The sequence below is a fragment of the Typha angustifolia genome, chromosome 11, assembly GCF_048772165.1.
Source record: "Typha angustifolia cultivar Huaian chromosome 11, ASM4877216v1, whole genome shotgun sequence".
NCBI lineage: Eukaryota > Viridiplantae > Streptophyta > Magnoliopsida > Poales > Typhaceae > Typha > Typha angustifolia.
In genome coordinates, this window is record NC_133249.1 from 3,356,521 (window position 1) to 3,380,029 (window position 23,509).

Sequence of the window (23,509 nt, forward strand, 5' to 3'; positions counted from 1 at the left end):
AATCACGATTAAACTAGATTTTACATTTTTACCCCTTGATATCATAGTGTAAAACAAATCCTACTTTTTAAAAAAGCATTCAGTGAGAAATATTTTATGTTCAAAACTTTGAGGAAGAAGTACATAGATTTGTTAAGTTTAACGACTATTTATTATAATTATTCTACTAATATTTATCAAAACTAACTATAATATCTATTATGAAAGAATTACAAAAGCTTTAAGCGATAATTATAATATCTTAAAATTATAGTGACAATTAATATATATATATATAATATTTATTATGTAAGTCTTATTAATTTATAGTTAACATACTAAGTCGTATAACTTAGATTTCAGATCATGAGCGTTGTTTATTCGAAACTAAACATCGTTGAGACATCACTTGCACGGTCGAGACATCACTCAAGCTAAGTCATTAAATTATTAAATAATTTTTTATATAATAGTTATTTAAGATTAGTTTAAGCCATGTGAATCCCGTCTAACTAAACCACCAAAATTTTCTGTAGTAATTATTAGTATAGGGTAACGAGTTACTTACCAATTTATAAGAGTCGGTCGGTAAGTGTATTTTTTTTTCGGTGAGTTTGAGAGACAGCTTTCTTCTGACGGTGCAACGATTGCAGCGATTTCCTGCAGTTGGGTAAACAGACAACCTTACTGTCTCAGAGGCTCCGCACTTCTCAAATCCTCGCTCTCGAGTAGCAACCCGAGACTTTCGCTTTGACTCCCACGAGAGGAACGATGGATAGTTCCGGGGTGAAGTCAACGGCGGAGGAGGACCGGATCCGGCGGTGGAGGGAAGGCGTCATCATCTACTCTTACCTCCTCCTTTACATTGCCCTTTCCAGCGGCCAGATCTTTTTCAACAAGGTGTGAACTAGCTCTACTTTTCTTTTTCCGTTTTTTAATTTTGAATTGAGATTACGGTGTGATCCGGTTCACGATGTGCTGTTTATCGTGTTTTTGGTTAGAGTTAGAATATCTTCGTGTGATGATTTATTGGTGTTCGTGAAAGGTTTGATGTTTCTGAAGGAAGGGAACAGAATGTTGCGCAGCAGATCTCGAATTCGAGTGGAAAAGATAAGAAGGTTTTTGATGTTCTTGTGATATGCCTTGTCTGTACTCATGAAAAGGTTAGACATTGATGAAGGAATTTAATAGAATAGTGTGCAAAAAGATCTCGTAGTCGATTGGAAAAGGTGAAGCAATTGTTTGGGTTATGAGTGCAGGATTAGTGCCTAGGAGCATTTAGAAGGGGTTGGAGCTTTCATCATGAGTAGATGGTGAGATAGATCAGTTGATCTTAGTTGTAAGGTAGGAACTTTATGGGAATTGCCAATTTGGAACGAGTGGTGCCCTGCTCTTGGAAATATAATGGAGGGCTAATTACCCCATGAATTTAGTACAAGCGTAATCACATGATTAATTCCTCCAAACCAGTCTTGCATTAGACTTTACCTAGTGTTGATTACAAATCTTATCCCACTATAATAGATCTACACTTTCTATATCCTTACCCATACTGTACACCATGCTGACTCCTCCACCTGACCCCTTGTATAACGAGAACCATCAGTTCTGACCTATACTGGTGATTGGCAATTGGTAATTACCACAATGGTTGTTACTTTTCAAAGGTCAAAGTTAATAAATATGCCTTATGTAGGTATCTTATTAGCAGGTTTATAATGAGTCATTATCCTCCATCCTTCATGGTCATTGAATTTTAGAATTCTGTCATTGGGTAGCAAGAGTTATGATGGGGAAGAATGAAACAACTTGGGTGACATACTGACACAAATGGTCTTTTGAAAAGCTTGATGTTCAGCAAAGTGCTTCTACATCTTGTTCTAACAATTTCTGACTATTTGATTTTGGGTGGACTTGATTGCTTAATATTTGGAACCATGTATTGATTCCGAATAAAAGTATCACATTGATCTGTATGTGTACCTGAGAATAGACACCTATATAATCTATAGGGAATCTTGAATTGCACTTGTTTTTATCTGATCCAGATACCCTTTGGATACTAGTTGGTCACTGCATCTTTTAGTTATGTAACACTTAATGATCATAAAACAAACTAATCTTGCTTTGTTAGGAAATATTCTTCTTCGTTTAATGTTTTATGCACAATGAAAAGGCCTGGGATGGTTCTTGAAGTATCATTTATAAGTTTTAAAATGAAATGATCCTGTACTATGGTTGAACATCCTTAAATTCTGTAGAGACAGTTTATTTGTAGATATTCTGGTGCAAAGAAGAGTCAGTTGCTTACTTAATATAAGTGAAAGTCTTGTAATCCATAGTCATAGTGGTGGTGGATACAATTGCATTTGCGAGACTGGATATGTCTTTCTGTCACTAATGCTGATGACACAGTGGAAACCATGGTTCCTTCTGCTTTGATTGTCAGACTCGAGTTTCTTGGATATTTCTAGGCACTTGACAAATGGAGTGCTAATACTTGTAAATTAATCTATGATAAACACTTAAATGGCTTTCCATCTTCAGATGGAGCAAATTCAAGAATAACTTGCCAGTTAAATTCTGTACATTTTCCCTCTGGTTTTTCATTCTTAGACTAGCAAGCTCCTTCAAATTTAACATGTTGCATCGAACTTGAACATACCAAAAGATGGTATCCATGAAGCCAAAAGACAATCTTGTTACTTTAATTTTACTTCTTTTTGTGCTTAATGGAAGTTTATATATTCATAAATATGTAGTACGTTCTTTCCTAGTCTTCTTGACTAACCCACTTTTCTGTTGTTGCTTGTAGTGGGTCTTGTCCTCTAAGCAGATCAATTTTCCCTATCCGGTGGCTCTTACTCTATTACACATGCTTTTCTCTTCTGTGTTGTGCTTTGCACTAACAAAAGTCTTCAAGGTACATGTTCTTCCAATAGAAACATCAGAACATTATTCAAACTTCTTTAAGTGTTAATCGTTGTTTTCTTTGATTGTTGATTGGATAGCACATTCTTAATCCTAATAATCAATCACTATGGCCTTTTTATTATTTTTTATATTTCTCAGATCATAAAGATAGAGGAGGGAATGACTACGGAGACGTAAGTATTTGTTTTCATATGAAATTAATATTTTACAAGAAACAGTCTATACTCTATGCTTATTCTACACGTTGTATCTTTTCTCTTTTTCCAATTTTTTCAGCTTAACTAGAGGAAACCATGCGCTGCCAAATGCAAATATATTGCATATAAGTTGGTACCAATTCATCAGTTTGACTGTTAAATAAATAGAGAGTTGCACATATGCTTATCAGATTCCAGGGATATGTGAAGAAAATTTTCGCTTGGCTATCATAATTTCATATCTAATCATTTGTCTACTTTCTAGTTGTAGGACTAGCTAATCAAAGACGATGTTTTATGAGGGCTCAGAAATATCTAAAAAAAGGGCCAAATAAAGCATAAGTAGGCCAATAGTTAGAATTTGATAACTGAGTATGTTCACCAACATACATACATATGCATGTATTAAAATATATGCATTTTTATTAGCCAACTTATCTGAGGGGCTTATGTGCTCATCAGGGAGGGGAAAAGATGAGAATGAGAAAAACCCAATTGATCTCATGCAATCAGCAAGTTTACAGTAATAAAAAATTAATATAAATTAAGTAGCTATATGAAAATCCTCTGGTTTCATGTATGATGTGAACTGTCAAAAACAATAGGTGTGTGTTGTAAATTGTTCCATGACTTTAAGCAAGCTTTGTAATTTTACCTTCTTCTTAGCGGTTGGGTTTCATTGGTTATTACCATGCAGGGAGAGAATTCTTACATGTATAATTCATTGAGTTACTATATATTTATCAATTATCATCGCAGAATGGCCTACTTCTAAAACGTAATGTTGGAATTTAATTAATTTTTCCAGTTATACCACCTCGGTCGTTCCAATCGGTGCAATGTTTGCGATGACTCTTTGGCTGGGAAATAGTGCATACCTCTACATATCTGTTGCATTTGCGCAGATGTTAAAAGCTGTTAGTATGTATCATCTTTTTTGCCTTTTGAACTGCATTAAGGAATGCCCACTCTGATTTGTTTTTTTCTATACATTGCCAACATGGACAATAAAATGTTCCTTGATTTGAGTTCTGCAGTGCCTGTTGCTGTGTTTCTTCTTGGAGCAGCAGCTGGCCTCGAAGAAATGAGCTCTAGAATGTTCTTCATCATGTCAGTCATTAGTTTTGGAGTTATTGTGGCTTCCTACGGTGAGGTCACAATTAGCTGGGTTGGAGTGGTATACCAGATGGGTGGAGTTGTTGCTGAAGCTCTGAGACTTATCTTCATAGAGATTTTTCTGAAGAGAAAAGGTGTTAGGTTGAACCTGATATCTATGATGTACTATGTCAGTCCCTGCAGGTAAATATTTGCTATCTCAATTTTTGATTGGGCAATGTAAAGCGATTTGCTATTAGTAACTTATTTATTCTTTTACCTTTTTTTTCCCTGCAGTGCGCTCTGCCTTTTTATTCCCTGGATATTCTTAGAGAAACCGAAAATGGATTCAAGTGGTTCCTGGAACTTTCCACCACTTATATTGTTCTTTAATTGCATGTGCACTTTTGTACTCAATCTGTCAGTTTTCCTTGTTATTTCTCGTACTAGTGCGCTGACAGCTCGGGTGACTGGAGTCGTCAGGGATTGGGTTGTAGTTCTTCTATCAGCTATTATATTTGCTGATACAAAGTTGACAATTATCAACATAGTTGGTTATGGCATAGGTATGATATTGATTACTGATCTTGAAAGTATTTACTTTTCTAGAACTTTTTATGGATGTCACTAATTTTCTTTTCTCTGTTCTCCCATAATCATATATTTCTTCTAATTAGTAAAAGCTAGTCTCCAATTGGATCTGCATACCAAAAGGAGCAATGAGAAACTCATTCAATTGTTATCATATCCATGATACCCCAATCTTGTCCTCTTGTTTTTGTATCCTCTAAAAGTACTCCAGAATGTTGTTTGGACTTAAGTTGTTATTACTTGGTGCATCTTTTAATATTCTCTAGTACAAAGCTGGAGAGACCCAAATCCAGAAGAGTATTTAACATGTATACCCTTCTTAAATCCCTTATTTACATGTGTTTCTGTCTAATTTAGTCTTACACATGCAAAAACGGAATATGAAGATCAATAGGATACTATACTATTATCTTAACCAAGTATGTTGGTGTCTATAGCTATTGCAGGCGTCGTTGCCTACAATAATCACAAGCTTAAAGTGGAAGCATCCCGAATAAACTCACAGATAGCCACAGGCAGTAATAACCAACAAAACTCTCCAGATGTTCAGATACCCTTGATTCCTCCAAAGGGAGTATCATAGAGTAGTCTTGAGTCTTGACAAAATTTTGAGGTAAGAAGCATCACGACCATTGCCATATTTTCCTGTTGACTTCTTTTGACAGTGCTGATTCTTGTTTTCACTGTACCCCAGGAGAAGCAAGTTCTTGATCGGAGTCGAGTTAGGCATCTTCACCACTCATTTTGTTATTATAAGAAACAAAGAATTCGTGTACTGTCATGATCAGGAATTGGGAAGTGTATACCATTTTTGCATCAAGTTGCTGAAAAGAATTGCTAAAGTACCAGCAAGAAAAACAAATCCAATACGGCGAATTCAGATCCATTTGTATTTATTGCTTATTGTGTATCAGCGAAGAGTTCAAAAAATGGCAGAAAAGAATTTTGCGTTGGGTGATTTATTCAAATATAATTTCTTTTTCAGACTATGTAAATTATTTGTTCACAGTAGCAGCAATGTCCATTTATAGTGTCACTTGGTGTCAAGTTTTATATTTGTCGTGTGCAACTTGGTGGCTTAGCTCAGGGGATATCTCTCTAAAAAATCTGATAAGGTTCTGTACATCTTATCCACTGAATTCCTCAATAGGAGAAGCATCATACTTTTGGTTGTCTGAATATCTTATGAAACCAAAAATATTACGAATAAGATTAGCTTTTGACAGTCTAGTATGAAACTGACGTTGTTTGCATATATCCTTTTATTCAGGTCGAGACGTTGACGTGCTCTGGATTGTAACTTTGTGAGGCTCTCGTTGATGCATGATCTAGGAAGGATAAGATACATATATATACAAGCTTATTTCAGGTCATTTTCCTTCATACTGATGCACTATTTGTTTTTTTCCTTTTGTAATTTTTCTCCTCTCTCTAGGACTGGATAAATAGACCTAAATAGGCTGCAATGATTACATAAAACCTCTTGTTGAATATAACACTCAAATAACTTCATCATCTAGGTGAGGTCATAATTTCGACCTTATACTTTAATATCCTAATTTAGAGTTTATAATAGTAATATTTTGTCGCCAAGGTACTATCTTGATGTGTTTTTGATTATTTGAAGTCTGTCAATATTTTTTATCACATATCTAATTTACTTTGAAACTTAGATATAAGACTCTGAATTATAAAGTTGTTGACTGAGATGAAGAATCAATAATTTATATAAAAAGTTAAAAATTATTAATAAAATTGTTAGACATCAGAAGAAAAACTTTAAATTAATGATTTATATTTATTTGAAAATCGTCTGTCCTGATTATTATTTTAACTGTCAGTAAAAATAAATAAATAAAAGTTAGGGAGGGCTAGTTTGGTGATTATAAATTATTAAATTAAAGCCTTTAATGCTAAGTAGCCCCACAGCAATCAATGCTGCTAGTAAAGTGTCAATTTCCCAACAAGTCCATTTCTCGACACGTTATTAGCCAACAAAAGTGCTCCACCGAAACTTGCCCGTGCCAAATATCAAGAACCCTAGATTCCTGGAGCATTACACTGTATGGCTTATGTTTCCCATTTTAGTGTAGTTTGATCAGCATAATACTTTGGGAACTGGATTGGGACCTGAATAATAATTAAAACTTAAAAAGGGCACCGACTTAGTGATCTATGTGACACATACCAACTAGCATAGATGGGTGTATTGGAATCCATCCTTAATATGGACATCAGAGGAAAAAACTCTTTGTGTTTGTAAGCAAGGTAATTTGAGGACGTGTTTAGTTTGAAAGTGTAGTTAAAGAGCGTTGTAATATTTATTTAGGGAGAGCTGACTCTTTGTCAAGTCTTTATCTAAACGACCTGATCTTGAATGATAAAATAAATGTGATACATGTGCGGACTTAGTTGGTGGTTAGAATATACTTTCCTTTCTTTCTTATTGATGTTAACCAATTGCGACGCCAACTTTTCGCTGTCATTAAATTATTATATTTTAGGAATGATTTATATAATTGCCACTATTTTTTAAAATATTATAATTACCATCAAAATTTATCGATATTATTTCACTAATTAGAATTGAATTTAGAATTTAAAAATACAAATTTTGCTATTGTATAAATTTCTTACCATGATTCAAAAGCCATTTAACAAGAAAATAAACAAAAATATATATTAATAAATATTTTTACACCATAAAGTTATTTTACATAGGATTTCAACGATAACGTTTTAGAAATACTTTATGAAAATACTATTAAGAAAAATTAGAATGATAATTCTGAAAGAATTAATAGATTGCAAAGGCAATATTAATTACCTATAATGTAATAATTAGATTCAGGAAGTATTTATCTTACGTTAATTATGAACTTTTGATACCCCCCAATATTATCTCTCAGGAGAGTTTATTTTCAAACATGGCAACTACCGTTACCTCCTTAAATGCTGGTGTTTTATTATTTAATTAAATAAAATTTGGATGTCTAAATGAAGAACCTTTTAAACTCGGGGGATATGGTCTTACCGTTTAATTAGGTTTAGGTTTATTTACAAGAAAGATTAATAGTTAACAAAATCTTTGGTAGGGTCCAGTGCCAAAGTTTCTGGTTAGGGGTCATTATCATTAATTACTTTTTAACAATTTATAAGTAATAAAGTTTTAGAGAGAGAGAGAGAGAGAGTACAATTTGCATTCATTTGTTTTGAAAACCGTGGGATCGTGACACGTAATAGATTGCATAAACTCCCTACGACCTGAATTGAAGGGAATCTCCGTGTCCAGGAAGCACCTACATAAGGAGGAGCAGGGAGCACCCCAGCTCCCAAGACCGAGGAACCGAGGAGAGCCATTTCGTCTTCTCTCCTTCGCTGTTCTCGTATTTGTACCGTCCAAAGGAGCCTCCTTTATTCCCAATAGCAATCGATCTCACCTCGGAATCGAGCGGAATCGTCGGAACCTTTCGTGCCCGGCTCAGCTCGATCGCTCCTTCACCTTCCCCGCCCCATCAATTTGGCCAGAGTTCCTCCGATTCTGAGTCGATCGAAGGGCTTCCGCCGTGTTCCGCATGAGCTGGTTCCTAAACTTGGGTCTAAGTTCGAATTCCAACCACTTCATCACTTGCCTGCTCATCTTCGTCCTCCATTACTCCCCTCAATTTCCACCTTCCATCTTAAGTCTGTGGAACGGAGAGTACCCAGCTCAGAGACATGGAGAACAGCACTCAACTCCCCAGCAAGAAAGGTTCCTCCTTTTCTTATTCAATTTACGTTGTTTATTATTTTGTAGTAATTAGGTTTAGTTGGTCGGCTTGAAGGTTTGGGGGGATTGTAGATCTGACCCATGTGAGAATTTGATCCAAAATTCGATCTTTAGAGTTGGTTTCGCCGATTGGATCTTTACTTTGTTTTTAAGCGAAGGGAATTATATCATGTTGTGGTTACCTGTGCAAATAGACTCGATGATGTCACATCTCAGTAGTTGTACAAAGTTTGTGGTCTTTGTTTTTTTCCTGGAAAGTGTGTGGTCTCGCCGACTTGGGCTTGTTGGCTTATACTGTATCTTTTATATTAAAAAAATATTGGCACATGGAGACAGGTATTTTCTTTCTGGCGGGTAGTTTATTCGGGAGACCGGAGATCTGATGTACGTGATTTTATGTCGGATTTAACTATGTAATCTACTCTGCTGGAGCCTGTACTTCTATTTTATGTAGCGTATATATGTACATGCACATGAATACACGGATACTTATTTTCTCAAATATGCGTGGTTTTAGTTTTTGTCTAGGTGACAATGTATACGTGAACAGAATTTATGGTTCTTGGTTTATGCATGGAATATCCATATGGTTATCAAGGTGTTGTTGCAGTTACCTCTTCATCCATATGGAGGGCAAAACAACCCATTTGCCTGCTGATACAATCATTTTGGAACTTTTTCCCATGCATGTTCCAAATTTAAGCTAGCCAAAATTTGCTTCTTTTTAATGTTTTTGATTCATGGAGACTATAGTATTGGTGTTGTTCTGATGGTGTGCAGTCACCGAAGATCCCATAGGTAATTATGGACAATTGACTGCAATAATCTTAAGTTTTATCCAGTGGGGTTTAATCACTTTGCTAAGGTGAGGAAACAAGCTGAGGAGTTATTAGGCCATCGATCCTGCTGCAGCACCAACATTACTTTTGTTACCGATGTTATCTTATACCCTTTCTACAGTAATCTTGTGATTTCTAGTCTAATGGTTTCCTAGTCCTTCCATGCTTCCTATTCCTCTATGTTGTTTATGTGATACATCATGTGCTTTCTAAGTATTTTTCCAGTTTCCAGCAATAACCTGATATGTTCCTTCTTTGTTTCCCATCAGCCTCGTACCTTTCAAATGTTGAGAGAAGGCCTCCCTCTCCTTCTGTTATTGTCATTGGTGGTGGCTTTGCAGGCCTTGCAGCTGCCCGTGTTCTTAAAAATGCATCATTCCAGGTAAAGTTTCTGCCCAAACATAATTTCATGCTTTTGTTTTGATGGATCATTCTGAATCAATAACTTACATGATGCGTTTCGTGCTCCATGTCCATAAAATATACTGACTAATGCATCCTTAGGTTGTTCTGCTGGAGTCACGGGATAGACTAGGTGGTCGAGCTTATACTGATTACTCCTTTGGATTTCCTGTTGACATTGGTGCATCCTGGTGAGCTTCAGTGTGTAACTTGAAAGTTCTACTACGTTTTAGCCATGCACAAATTAGATTTACCTTATATTTCTGAAGCATCTATATTCATGTGCTGTTTGGTTCTCCCGTTCCTCAGGTTGCATGGTGTCTGCAAAGAGAACCCCTTGGCACCTTTGATAGGAAGACTGGGGCTTCCTCTTTATCGCACTAGTGGTGATAACTCTGTATTGTTTGACCATGATTTGGAGAGGTAAAGCTTGTTTAGTTTATCCTACTATTTCTGTTTGGTCTTTATCTACACTTTGTATTGCAAATTTGCTATGCTGTCTGAAACCAATATTTCAGAATACTATTTTCTATGTTTTTCGTCAGCCATAGTATCCAAATTATTACAATGCTATACTGAGAATTGGACTTGCCAATATCCTCTCTTCTTTCTTCATTCAGTTATGCGCTCTTTGATATGGATGGGCATCAAGTTCCCCAGGAACTAGTCCAAAAGGTTGGCAAGGTGTTTGAGGCCATATTGAAAGAGGCAAGTTTTTCTGCCAATTACAAAGGAATTTTTCTGCAGATAGTGAGATATTGAAATCAGTAATGATTGATAAGCCATTTTTAATTTGCAGACTGAAAAACTAGGGCATGATCATATAGGAGACATGTCCGTAGCACAGGGTATCTCTATTGCTATGGAGAGGCGGCCAGATTTGAGGTTTCCACATAATTTAATTCATTTCATGATTTTTTTTGTCCTTATTTAGGTATTTTGCATCATGAATCTTGTTTTTAATAAGTTATCTTGTCCACAGACTAGAAGGACTTGCTCACAATGTACTTCAATGGTACCTGTGTAGAATGGAAGGTTGGTTTGCTACAGATGCAGATACAATCTCACTGAAAAATTGGGACAAGGTAGGTGACTTTTGTTCTTTATTGTTGTGAAATGCACTTCTATTTTTCCAGCATTCTTCATTTCCTTTCCCATATGTTCTCATGCATGGAGAGCGGGTGTCCAGACATCTGCATACGTAACTCAATATACCAGTAACAACTTATGCGATTATTGCTAGAGAAAAATAGTTGCTCTGCTCTCCACCCGTCCCGACCGTCTATCTTACAAGCCCCCAGCCCAAACCCAAACAACAACATATACACACAGAAAAGGAAAAAAAAAAGGTTTTGAAGAATATTGTGTCAGTACTGATTTGGTAGAATTCATGGATTGAGTATTCATGGATTGGGCTGACTTACCGATCTAACATGTTGTATGTACAGGAAGTCCTGCTTCCCGGTGGTCATGGCCTTATGGTTCGTGGGTACCGTCCTGTCATAAATACTCTTGCTAAAGGCCTTGATATTCGCTACCAGCACCGGTATGTTCTGATTCATTTTTTCTTTGGTTAATAAACAGCCAACTGGTGTACATAGTTTCTCACCGGGGTCTTTCTTTCAGGGTTTCGAGAATTGCTCGCAATAAAAATGGAGTAGAAGTCACCGTCGACACTGGTAAAACATTTCTTGCAGATGCTGCTGTCATTACTGTTCCCTTAGGTGTATTGAAAGACAATTACATTAAGTTTGAGCCAAGGCTTCCTGAGTGGAAAGAAGAAGCAATACATGGACTCGCTATTGGGACAGAGAACAAAATAGCCTTGCATTTTGACAAAATTTTCTGGCCAAATGTGGAGTTTCTAGGAGTAGTTTCTTCTACAACATATGGTTGTAGCTATTTCCTAAACCTTCATAAGGCGACAGGCCATCCTGTCCTTGTTTACATGCCTGCGGGTCGTCTTGCCCACGACATTGAAAAGATGTCTGATGAAGCTGCAGCTAATTTTGCATATCTGCAGTTGAAAAGGATTCTCCCAGATGCATCTGAACCAGTGTGTATCCTACTATTCTTTTGCAATATGGTTTTTGATGTCTGTTTTCCTTTTTGTTCCTTTAAATGACCATATTTATGCTTAAATCTTTCATATTCAACCATTCTGCTACCTTCATATTAGCTATAGCTTGCCTTGTCATGACTACTCTCTTAGCTGCATAAGTAGGAATTTCATGTTAGACAGATTTGTGAGCTGCATAAAAAATCAAAATAATTGTTGGTGAATGCAAGATAATTGAATAGGAAGATGTCATTTTTATCCATATGCCAATCTAAGTTCTTTTACTACTCATATAATTTGCAGATTCAGTACCTAGTCTCACACTGGGGGACTGATGAGAGTTCACTTGGATCCTATACCTACGATGCAGTGGGAAAGTCTCGTGATCTTTATGAGAAGCTTCGCGTCCCTGTGGACAACCTTTTCTTCGCAGGAGAGGCAACAAGTGTGAAATACACTGGTTCTGTGCACGGCGCATTCTCTACTGGATTGATGGCTGCAGAAGAATGCCGAATGCGTGTCCTAGAAATATATGGGGACTTGGACATGTTAAACATACAACACCCTGGCGCAAGTGAAGGAACCACCTCAGTCTCAGTTCCCTTACTGATCTCTCGAATATGATTCAAGATTGCATTCATGGTTCTTGTTGATCTAATAGACTATGGTTATATGATTAGTTCGCTAACCATTCCATTGATTGCCTGAGAAGATAACATGAGAAACAGATGTTTTTCCTTGTTATAATTTTCAAGCATGAGGAGTGTGTTACACACTATTGTGTTGATCAATATTTACACTTTGCACTATATGAATAAATGAAGGATTGTAAGGGAACCTGTCTTAAACTAATGATGCAATTTAGATTATGAGCATCTAATGCTGTTGTCTGGATGGTGAACTTAAGTATTAACTTTGTAGTTTTCCGTAACTGCTACCTTTTGCTTCCTTCTGCACTTTCTTTAGGTTTTTTTTTTCCAGGAAGTGGGAACTTATTAATGGTGTCCCAATTAAACTTGCTTATGCAAAGTTTCCATATATTTGAGAAAAGGTAAGCATGATGAAGGGGGATGGTTAGCCACCAGGTCAAATTTTACTAGATAAAATTTCCAAGTCCTCTTCTGCTCTAGGATTGAGATCTATCTTTATCTGTAATCAATTAATCATATATATAGGAATTTGGAGTAATTGAAAATGCTAGAATGGTTTTGTCATCATGGGACACAAATGAATCGTGTAATATTGTTTGGGTTATAGTTAGTACTCCTATGGTATGTAGATTCCACTCAGACAAACTCATATTATTCAGAAGAATAGGAAATAACAAAACTAAATATGAATGCAGTTTTATGGAAAACTACAACTTATTTTGAAACCCTTCCCACGGGAAGATACCTCAGGGATGGGGGCATGATAGGTCATATAATAGCTCATAGTATAGCATTTTGCTATCCATTTTGAGAGTATGCACAACACAATTCCAACTCAATAGGCACAGTTTATTGTATTCAATATGAAATGCGAGGCATTAGGAAGCATTTTGTTCCACGTACAAACGAAAGGAAATTCCACTAAAAAAGAGAAAAAGAAAGGAGCACCTGGAACTATAAGCAGACTACAATTATGCATTCGACCAACACCAAATAGTTACACACACACAGCAGCTTTAAGGAACCGTTCCAAAATAAGGTCAAACGGAAAGATCAAACAAAGACAATTTCCATGGAGTGCTGCACAAATGAACTCGCGGGCAGGCAAGAGTGAGGATCAATTCTGAGTCTCTTACAAGTACTTGATGAGAGCCCAAACTATAGCAGCCAGAATCACTATGGCGACAACAGATAATAGCAGACACATGCACGAACAACCGCCCTTTGTACGCTTGTTTAGAATTGCCAGCCTCTTTTGCATCCGCTGCATCCAAAAAAGTAAACTATGTTTATCTTAAAACAAAAAAATTATGCGAAACAATAATTAAGATGAGAAACAATGAACTTAATCAGCTGAATATATAATATCAGATAAGTTAACCACTCCACTCTCCTGGTAAAATATTTAAAGTACCTTCCTACAGGATGTTTATCAGCAAATGAAATGACCCCAGAAGAAGTGAGTGCAGAGACTCTAGTTGCACTCCCATACTCTATACATCTAGACAAATATTTTTTTATCGGACAAACAAGCCCTAGTCAAGTAAGAGGTGCTAATCTTATCATCATTCTGGTCATATCTTTCAGGAAGACCTCACTAGTCTTTGTTATGTAAGCCTAGTGGCATGACACCTTCTGGAGCATGAACATAAGAGTTTTCTCATTATATTTCACGTAGGAACCATCAGAAACCACTAAATTTCGTATGCTTTTTCCTTTGAATTTTTTCGAAGCTATTTTGTCAATGCTGATGAAAAAAAAATGGCAATAAAACAATTTTCATCTTCATCACAAGCCAAGCAATAGTAACTAGTGCAGAATAACTACTCTGATAGCCAATCAAGTGAAATAACCTGAAGGCGTGAGTCTGTCACCTCCACATGCTGATCCAAGTTATCCTGCATCATAGCAAGAAGTTTGTTATCCTTCATCATGGAACTCAGTATGTAAAAGGTGAGGCCTATTTGTGGGTTTGATAAATACTGACTATCAATCGAGTATGCAGATCCAACTCTTCATTAACAGCTAATGCAATATGTTTTGTGCTCAGTACTGTCTCCTCCAACTTCTCAAGGCCATCATCTTGCTCTGTGTATCATATGAAACAGAGAGTAAGCATCAAACAACATATTAATACAAAAAAGCATCAATTGCTTTAGAGCACCTCTCATGATCTGCCTCTGTAGTCCAACAACACCATGGTTGTCCAATCCTGCAATTCTATTTATTTCATCTGCCGCCTTTTTACTCTGTCCAAGTAAGTCCTCCCTAAGTTCAATAAGAATCAGTTAGTTTAGTGTTTCCTCATACAACATTTCTTGAGAAAAGGAATCTAGTAACTAATGCCCAACAAATTTCATTAGATGCTAAACAACATCAGCTGATTTATACCCAAAAGCAACGGAAAAAGTTGCAGGGTAATCCAGCAAGAACACCCTAGTAGTAGCCCATTACTGTAAGAAAGTTCCAAAACTGATATAGCATATTCCTGTATGAAGGCCACACCTGTTAGCAAAGTTGGACATGTTTAGTGTTGAGGCCATCTGTTTTGATTTAGACCTCAAATTTGAAAGCATATCTTGTTTTTTATGCAACTCCTTGTCCGATCTGCATAAAATGGAAGATCAGTGGCATGTGCAAATTAATATGCAAAACTTTTTCATAAGTTACATTAGGTCATATGTATGGCTCACTGTAGATTAAACTTTGTGGCATCAAAAAAATGCTTTCTATTTGTGCTTCTCAAAAAGAAATGAACATATCTCATGTTGTAAGCATCTTTTCAATTCTCAATTGTATATAAGCAGAAAGAAAATATATCAGCGAGGTAATGGAAAAACAACAAAATATCCTTGGATAATTACATATACAAACCTTCCTCCACAGTTGGAATATGGCGGTGGAAAGTTCTCAACATCTTAGCCGAGTAAAAAGACAGTTCCTTGGATTAGATCAGGATGGAACTTTCCTAGAACAGGGAAGCTTTCTTTGATTTGAGGATACAATAGCTCATACCTTTACTAATTAAATCGTAGGTTCTTTCTAAGCTGAGATATATCTTCTTTGCTTATTCATAATTATCATGAGTCAACAAAACTTGTACAAAGAGTACAATTACAGTGATCACAAAATCCTACAACAGTGTAACTTAGAAAGTGCACAAAAGACAATTTCTGCCAAATGAAGAGGATACTCGAAAAGACGTCATCTTGCATGCAGGGGGCATAACTGAGAAGTTTTGATACAACATAGTATCAGCTATAATTCAAACCTTCAGGAGATTCTACACAGTTGGTAACAACCATCTTCTAAGAATATAAATTTCCAGAAGCAGCATTAAATTATGATAGATTTAGATCACACACTCCAAGTAGATATCCAGCTTATTTGCATGCAATAATATAAGTCAGTGAATCTATGGGAAATACTTTCTTCATGTAGTCCCAAATAAATTGGCTAGTTCTATTTATTGACTATAAGTAGTTATGAAAAAGAAAACAGTCAGAAGCAAAAAAATGGGGCTGACCAAAATTTAGAAAGAGTATAAGCATACATTGGCTGCAACTTTGGGAGTTTGGACAGAAGGTTCTCCAAGCTATCCAATCTGGTTGCAAGAATTGTTATCTTCCTCCGGATTGCAGATGTATGGCGCTGGGTATCTGAGCCTGATGGTGGAAAAGATCCTCTTTCAGCGATCATGGCACTAATATCATCAGCAAGCCTTGAGGCTTCACTGAACTCCCTCATCCATGAATCTGAAGAGGATGCCATTACTGCAACAAGAAAATATATGTATACATTAAATTCCGCCCTCCAACACAGAATTACCTCCTTAGGAATATATTTACTAACTATATAGATGCTTGATAGTCCCACTTTCCAGAAACATCAGAATGGCAGTTTAGTAAGTTAGATATACTTTATAACCATACTAGATCTGATTCATTTAGATATTAATGACTAGAGAGCATGTAATAATACAAGAACAAAAAGGAAAAGACATGCCGATGGTGCACACTCCTTGCAACTGATGGAAAATAATTTAAAATTCAGAATTTTTAAATTAAATTAGTTAGAACAACCTCAGAAGAGCCTTGCCTTAACACTTATATCAGGAGCTTACATGTAACAAATACTTACAGTCTACAGATAGGACCATGAACAACTAATTGAAAAACTATCATCTAATCCTGAAGTTGTTCCTTCTCATTCGTGGAATAATGTACCTTGATCTTGATTCGAAAGGCTAACCTCTGTATTTAGTTTGAGCTACAAACAGGTCGACTATCATGGTCCTCATGGATGAGCACAAATTTTTTTTTAAAAAAAAAAAAGCAATAAAACATCGGTAATTCTACATGCCAACTAAATTTTCCAATTGTTAGGTGGGAATTTCAAATTATAAGCTCAATGTCACATTAGCTCCTGCCTAGGAATCCCTTGTAAAAGAAAGACCCTTCCTTTCTAATTCCAAGCCATCAACTCCGACATCCATCTCAAAGCCCCCATTTCAATAACAAAAGAAAGCAAATGCTATCGACTGTAAACACCTCGATTCATCTCAACAAAAGCCCCAATCTCGATTCTAAGGAGAATCTAAACACCAAGAACTTCATATTAAGCCAAATTAAACCAATCAACGAGTAATAACCCGGGGGGGGGCATCACCAATCCACCTAATAAAACGTGCCCCAAATCCACCTACAGATCGATGCTGTACCACCTGACATGGATATCAGTCAAACGAGAATCGAAAGAAGAACACGCATCTCAACATGAATTTGCTGACCTGATCAACGTGGAAGGGATGATTGTAGACGACCTCCTCTATCTCCTTCGCGTTCTTCTCCACCTCCCTACCTTTTCTTCTCTCTTATGATAGGGGGGGGGGGGGGGGGGAGAGAGAGAGCTCGGGACCTCGGGTCGAAGCATCTTGTTTTAGGCCGTAACGGGGTTTGAAGTTAAAACTCCGTCAAACCCCCGAGTCGGACTCGTTCCGAGTTTCGGAACTGACTTGGGTTTCTCTTGAGCTTAGATTGGTCGGCCTAAGCCCGAGCCCGAGTTGGCTTAAGATCTTATTGCATACACTTTTTAAGTTAAAGCTATCAATGTCTTTTAAGTTAATCTATAATTGTTAAAAGGGTTAACGTAAAGGATATCTATGCAAAATCCATACATTATAAAAGGTATATATATATATACAGATATAAACTTTAGAAAGATCACTCTCTCTTCTTTGATCAGGATCAAGAGAGAAATAGAGAAGAAAACTCCTTCCCTTTATTCTCGTCTTAAAGCACCTGCTTCACTACCTACTTTATGCTGCAACGAAAAACAACTCATTAATCATATAAAATTCCAAATGTATGCAGTTTGATTTTCCAACTGGAAACCTACAATTAGTGACCAAATGAGAAGATTATTCTCTGTATCAGGCATATGTGAATCGAACTTTATATTAGGCATTGCTGTCCTTTTCTGCAGAATGACTTCATATAATGTAAAACTTATCTCAACCATAAAAGAGGAAATAGCTTGCCAATTGTCATACATTCTTGTCTGTTATGAAGCAACCGGAAATCCAATATCATTTCCGTAATTTTTACCATACATTACATGTAAACCAAGAAGGTACCTTATTACATTATTTATAAGATAGTAAAACATAGCCCATATAGAATTCTGCCAGTTTCACAGGTATCTCAGCTCTCCTTTTATTCCCTCCAACAAAATAACTTCACCATTCATGGAGGAAGAAACAGTGATCTGCTCCTCCTTTTATTCCCAACTGGAGCGTCTCCATGAGAATGCTTATGGAATGCTTCATGAATCAAAAGCAACGAAAAGGTATCAGAAAAAAAAAATGTATTACTACATAAAAATCACAAGGCAGTAAGTTTGAAGCAGAGGCACACTCACCTGGAACAGTCAAACTTCAAGCTGATGGGGAAAGGAAGCGGCGTGCCACATGCTGTTGGGAGCTTGCTGACAGCATCGTCACTGATGCTCACAAAGTGAGATGCTGCCTGCTTCATGCAGTTGCATGCATAGCGCCGGTCCGGCGTGGTTGTCGCCATTGACTTGAGCTTATTCACGCCATCACAACAAGCTGCAGCCGGTGTTGGCCGCTGCCCAGTCAGGTAGCTAACGCATGGGAGGAGGCACATGTCGACATCACCGCAGCTGATAGCGTTGCTAGGCCCAACAATCAGGTGAGCCACGGTAAGTGCTAGAATGAGAGCTGCAGCCACACCCTTCATCCTTCCTTCTCCTATGTATCAGACCTCCAGGTGTGTTTAGTGTGCTGAGTTGTTCTCTGGCTAAGGGTGGAGGACAGAATTTATAGGGAGATGGATGTCTTACATGGGTGGGAAGTTGGTTTTGGACTATGCCATTTTGATCATGATGTTGATTTTGGAATGATGTATAGTTTGTTGGGAAAGTTGGATATGATGATCAAAGCTTGATACTTTTGATAAGGTTGTTATGGTTATGGGGATACCTTTTCTTCTGTTGTCCTGGGTTGTTAGTTGCTTCCATGCTGATACATCTGCTCTCTCCACAGGGGCGGCTAAGAGAATGCAGATATTAGTTTGTCATCAGAAATACCATGCAGTAATTCTAAGAATGGAAGAAAGAGCCAGGATTCTTGGTAGTTAAAACTTAGAACACAAAACAGCATTGTACTGCATGAGGCTTCTAAAGACAAGGTTCATGGTGACCTCAATTCAGGGCAGTTTTTTCAAATTACCCATGCTTCAGTTAGCAAGCTTAAGATTAATGATTGATCTTTTCTACAATGCCATATTTGATTACTGAGATACACAAGACCTGTAAAATTCTTGAGCACCTTTAGATGAATCCAAAGTTGACAAGATTTGATTAAGGCTTGACAGAATTATAAACCCTGATTCTGGTTTCCCAAACTGTACTTGTTAGCTAAGCTAGCATGACAAAAGTAATGTATAAGCACTAGAGATGTCACTAGGTCATCTGAAGTTAGTAAAATATAAATCGTCTGCATCATGGACTGATCAGCATAGGGATGATCAGCCTACAACTATATATGATATATCTTTATCAAGAGTTATTTAACAGCAAGAAGCCAAGAACACAAGCTTAAGGCTGCATTATCTCACTATGCAAGTTCTATGAAGTCTCCATACTTCATTATTGCCATCACTATGCATGCCCAGAGCATATGACTTGAAATCAGGAACAATGAATGACATACATCATACTATCATAGCAATGCCTGCATGCTTTAGGATTGTAGTTTCAGAAATAGAACTAAATGGTATATATCTTTGATTCTTTTCAGCAAGCAGACTAATCATATGTGCAATAATCATTGATATTCTACATGATGGAGAAAAAGGAAAAAATTTACCTCTCATTAGCTAGCATCCTATGACAGTTTTTGTTTGACGTTGTACCTTGCTCTATGCTGTCAGTGTAAGTGCTTATCCGTACAAGATCAGCTAGTAAAAGTGCTTTAATCACATATTACTGCATATCTTTATCATCCATCAGACAACCACTCTCACCAGGTTGAAGAAACATTGTCCTGTTCCCATTCTGTACACAATGTCCTTTGTTTCTTCATCTGTGACAGATTTTAAATTACTCGTAATCCCTGCCTTAATTCCCAGTGACACAGTTGTAACAGACTCCAATTCTCTGTCAATACTCTTACTGAAAGATTTTCGGCTACTTCACAATCAGCCTTCCATGAATTACTCTTTTTATTACTCAAACTGCTGCATTAGTTAGTGAGAAATGCATCAGTAGGATGCATACATTCAAGCTCCTCAAATGCTTCAGAAAACAAGGGTGAGGCAGCAGATTGGGCAGCAGTACCCATACAAAACGTTAAATCCATCAGGCTGCATATGTATAAACTGTTCTCCTGCTCTGGGGAACTTGGGTAAAAATCATCCATATGGACACTCACTGATTGATCCCATACTTAGTGAGTAAACAAAAAATGGTCACATATATTGGTTGAAGTAACAGTCTCTGGTTCTGCTGGATGTCCTTTTCCTATAATATTCCCCAAATTTTCATGTTCCTGCAATGAACTTGCATGCCATCTTCCAATCACTTCCTTTATGAACATAAATAAGTCAAGTTCTACCATACAACATAAAGATCAAGGTCAATCACATTGAATCATGTATCTGTTTTACTTTCTTTCTCGAATATGATGCACCTGTGATATATTATGTGCTTTTTTCTTGTAGGTGTTCGGCAGAATTTGAATATCAGCAACTAGCAAGTGGAGTGAATCTCAAGCATAATGAACTCATTAGACCCTTCTGAAGTCCAGGCACTTAGACAGATACAATATTAAGAGGTAGAAGACCACATATTTTTTTATATCCAAACGTTCTTTGCCTGAATAATGTACTCTCAGTGAACCTCGAGTACCTTGTCATCTACTGAATCTTCATTTGTTAGTGCAAAAGGACCTATGTTGCTTGGAAGTGCCCATCCTTCACTCTGCTGATATCAGTCCAGCTATAACCAGGTTTCTTTCTTATGTTGCTGGACAGCTGTACCATTCGTAATCTTTGCTCATCCTCCTTCAGCCCCGCCAGGGACAACATACTAGACAGGACGGTGTAAACTGTTGCATTGTTGGGTTCGAGTTCGAAAAGCTTTTGCGCTGCTATCTTTGCAACATTCAGATTTGAGTGGATCTTACTAGCATTTAGTAAAGCTCCCCACGAATCTGAATTAGCTTCATATGGCATTGAATTGATAAATTCCAGCGCTTCAACTAGCAATCCTGCACGGCCTAGAAGATCAACCATGCAAGTGTAGTGCTCTGGTGTTGGTTTAATTCCATAAATAGAGCCCATAGATTCGAAGTACTTATACCCTTCCTCAACCAAGCCTGCATGAGCACAAGCAGAAAGAATCCCCAGGAAGGTTGCCTGGTTAGGCTTGTAACCATCTCTTTGCATTTTGGCAAATAGTTTGAGTGCCTCTTCAGCCAAGCCATGCTGGGCAAATGATGTTATCATGGAATTGATGGTAACGAGACTTGGCTCGTTGATTTGTGAGAAAATAAGATAAGCATCGCCCAAGCTTCCACATTTTGCGTACATTGACACCAAAGAGCTTTGAACAGTGATGTCAAACCCCAAAGCCATCTTCACTGCACAGGCATGAACCTGCATTCCCTGTTCCAAACTTACCAAACTAGCCAAAGCACTCAGTATACAGCTTAATGTCACAGAATTAGGCATGTATCCTTCTCGTACCATGATACTGAACCACTGCAATGCACTTTCATGCTCCCCATTTCCAACATACCCTGAAATAACTGCAGTCCAAGCAACTTCATCTTTATGAGGCATTTGTTCAAAAAGGAGAAGTGATTCTCTCATCCATCCTCTATTAGAGAACCCGACAACCATTGAGGTCCAAGAAACAACATCCTTTTCCGGCATCGACTCAAATAGCACATGTGCCTCTTCAATTGCATCATGCTGAATATATCCAGTAATCAACGAATTCCAAGAGACTACATCTTTCATGTTCATGCAATCAAATTTCCTTCTAGCAGCAACCATCCATCCTGTTCTTGAATACATGATAATTATAGAATTACCTAGGAAGGCATCAGATTCAAAACCCATTGCATTGATCAAGCCATGAATTTGAACCCCTTCTTCAATCCTACAAAACTCAGCACAAGCATCGAGCAATACAGAAAGTGTAGTAGGATTGATCTCGATACCTTTCCTTCTCATCTCCAGAAACATATTAAACCCATCTTCCAAAAATCCGACCTTGAAGTACCCTCGAATCATTGAAGTCCAAGAAATCACGTTCCTCTCTGGCATAGAATCAAAAATTTCTCTTGCATCAAAAATACTCCCAAATTTGCAAAATGCATCGACCATCGAGCTCCAAGATATGACATCCTTCACCTCCATCGCACCGAAAATACGAACAGCCTCATCAAGCTGGCCTTTCCTCAAGTACCCACAAATCAAAGCATTGGAAGCAACTGGGTCCCGCCACATTCGCGGCATTTCTTCGTAAACCATCTCCGCTTCCTTTATCATACCACTCTTAGCGAAACCCGCGATCATTGCACCGTAAGAGACCTCATTCTTCTCGGGAATCTTGGAGAACAGCTCGAAAGCATCCCATACCTTCGAAGCGCGAACATAAGCCGACATCATCGCATTCCACGACACAGTGTTCCTTGTAGGCATTTGATCGAACACCTTCCTGGCAGAAGAAACTTCGCCATTGTCCGCGTACGCCGTGAGCAGCGCCGTCCAGGAGACGACGTCTCGGACGGGCATCCCGTCGAACACGAATTGAGCACCTCGGGGATTGCCATTCCTGCCATTTTTGGTGATCTGGGAGTTGGAGAACCCCAAGTTGCGACGGGTCTTGGTCGAATTGGAGTACCTTGCGATCGAAAGGTGGAGGCTTGAAAGCGGAAGGCTCCGGGAGCGGAAAAAGGAGATGCGTTTCCTCAGCATTGCTTTTGCTCATCGAATTCCATCGACTCCGGATGCAATTCGGCGCCGAAGCTCCTCGATCTGCAGCATTTAAAGTTTTTTTTGTATTAAAAAAATAAGGGTTCTTTCGCAAATATTTCCTTACAATACGGTGATATTATGAATAACCCCTTGCACCATGTGTAATTAACTAATTATAAATAAAATAATACAAGTAATGGCTTTTTTTCATCTCATATTGTAGACATTTTCAATCCCACATTTTTAGTTCAATATTGGCTCACTTAATTTCAAGCTAAGCCTAAGTGGACCTCGAGCACAATTCAAGCTTTAAATAAGCTAAATTTAAGTCTAATGCAACTCTTATTCAAGCTAATTGGATCAACCTTAATTTAAGCTTAAACAAAATAACAATTTATGAAAGTCTAAATTAATAACAACCATTAGATCTTATAAATCAATATTGTATATATAAATTTGAGCTTTATTGATCGAGCTCAGCTCGAA

At 37.5% G+C, this 23,509-nt stretch overlaps 4 protein-coding genes across 5 annotated transcripts; 2 read left to right on the forward strand and 2 right to left on the reverse strand.

Moving 5' to 3' along the window:
- The first annotated feature begins 638 nt into the window (after nt 1–638).
- On the forward strand, nt 639–6,039 carry LOC140769726 (probable sugar phosphate/phosphate translocator At3g14410). Its single transcript, XM_073110574.1, has 8 exons — nt 639–879; nt 2,795–2,902; nt 3,052–3,086; nt 3,919–4,031; nt 4,148–4,409; nt 4,503–4,771; nt 5,234–5,409; nt 5,491–6,039. The coding sequence occupies exons 1-7, from the start codon at nt 751–753 to the stop codon at nt 5,377–5,379; spliced, it is 1,062 nt and encodes a 353-aa protein (XP_072966675.1). The 5' UTR covers nt 639–750; the 3' UTR covers nt 5,380–5,409; nt 5,491–6,039.
- Nucleotides 6,040–8,130: 2,091 nt separating this feature from the next.
- Nucleotides 8,131–12,702, forward strand: LOC140769725 (polyamine oxidase 3-like). The gene is made up of 10 exons (XM_073110573.1): nt 8,131–8,547; nt 9,674–9,786; nt 9,909–9,997; nt 10,116–10,229; nt 10,427–10,514; nt 10,606–10,691; nt 10,789–10,891; nt 11,255–11,352; nt 11,433–11,862; nt 12,169–12,702. Exons 1-10 carry the CDS (start codon nt 8,514–8,516, stop codon nt 12,487–12,489), a joined length of 1,476 nt encoding a protein of 491 aa, XP_072966674.1. The 5' UTR covers nt 8,131–8,513; the 3' UTR covers nt 12,490–12,702.
- Nucleotides 12,703–13,343: 641 nt separating this feature from the next.
- Nucleotides 13,344–17,416, reverse strand: LOC140771415 (syntaxin-52-like). Of its 2 annotated transcripts, none has more exons than XM_073112952.1 (7): nt 17,305–17,416; nt 16,069–16,288; nt 15,021–15,122; nt 14,680–14,783; nt 14,503–14,603; nt 14,369–14,413; nt 13,344–13,779 (listed from the first exon to the last, which is right to left on the reverse strand). In XM_073112952.1, exons 2-7 carry the CDS (start codon nt 16,284–16,286, stop codon nt 13,648–13,650), a joined length of 702 nt encoding a protein of 233 aa, XP_072969053.1. In that variant the 5' UTR covers nt 16,287–16,288; nt 17,305–17,416; the 3' UTR covers nt 13,344–13,647. The 2 variants fall into 2 exon arrangements, with proteins under 2 accessions (XP_072969053.1, XP_072969054.1); XM_073112953.1 differs by lacking the exon at nt 17,305–17,416 and adding an exon at nt 17,192–17,214.
- Nucleotides 17,417–18,771: 1,355 nt separating this feature from the next.
- LOC140771454 (pentatricopeptide repeat-containing protein At1g53600, mitochondrial) lies at nt 18,772–23,061 on the reverse strand. Its single transcript, XM_073113018.1, has 2 exons — nt 19,906–23,061; nt 18,772–19,086 (listed from the first exon to the last, which is right to left on the reverse strand). The coding sequence occupies exon 1, from the start codon at nt 23,021–23,023 to the stop codon at nt 20,987–20,989; it is 2,037 nt and encodes a 678-aa protein (XP_072969119.1). The 5' UTR covers nt 23,024–23,061; the 3' UTR covers nt 18,772–19,086; nt 19,906–20,986.
- Nucleotides 23,062–23,509: the final 448 nt, after the last annotated feature.

Bases quoted from the DNA above. Each gene is read 5' to 3' on its own strand.
- LOC140771454 (XM_073113018.1), bottom strand. From the start codon at position 23,023: ATGCTGAGGAAACGCATCTCCTTTTTCCGCTCCCGGAGCCTTCCGCTT.
- LOC140771415 (XM_073112952.1), bottom strand. From the start codon at position 16,286: ATGGCATCCTCTTCAGATTCATGGATGAGGGAGTTCAGTGAAGCCTCA. The intron at 14,784-15,020 runs GTGTGGCCTTCA...TATTGAACTTAG, and splicing joins ATGTCCAACTTTGCTAACAG to GGAGGACTTACTTGGACAGA. The intron at 14,604-14,679 runs GTGCTCTAAAGC...TATGATACACAG, and splicing joins ACAGAGGCAGATCATGAGAG to AGCAAGATGATGGCCTTGAG.
- LOC140769725 (XM_073110573.1), top strand. From the start codon at position 8,514: ATGGAGAACAGCACTCAACTCCCCAGCAAGAAAG. The intron at 10,515-10,605 runs GCAAGTTTTTCT...TTTAATTTGCAG, and splicing joins TTGAGGCCATATTGAAAGAG to ACTGAAAAACTAGGGCATGA. The intron at 10,692-10,788 runs GTTTCCACATAA...TCTTGTCCACAG, and splicing joins GAGAGGCGGCCAGATTTGAG to ACTAGAAGGACTTGCTCACA.
- LOC140769726 (XM_073110574.1), top strand. From the start codon at position 751: ATGGATAGTTCCGGGGTGAAGTCAACGGCGGAGGAGGACCGGATCCGG. The intron at 2,903-3,051 runs GTACATGTTCTT...TATATTTCTCAG, and splicing joins CACTAACAAAAGTCTTCAAG to ATCATAAAGATAGAGGAGGG. The intron at 4,772-5,233 runs GTATGATATTGA...TGGTGTCTATAG, and splicing joins CATAGTTGGTTATGGCATAG to CTATTGCAGGCGTCGTTGCC.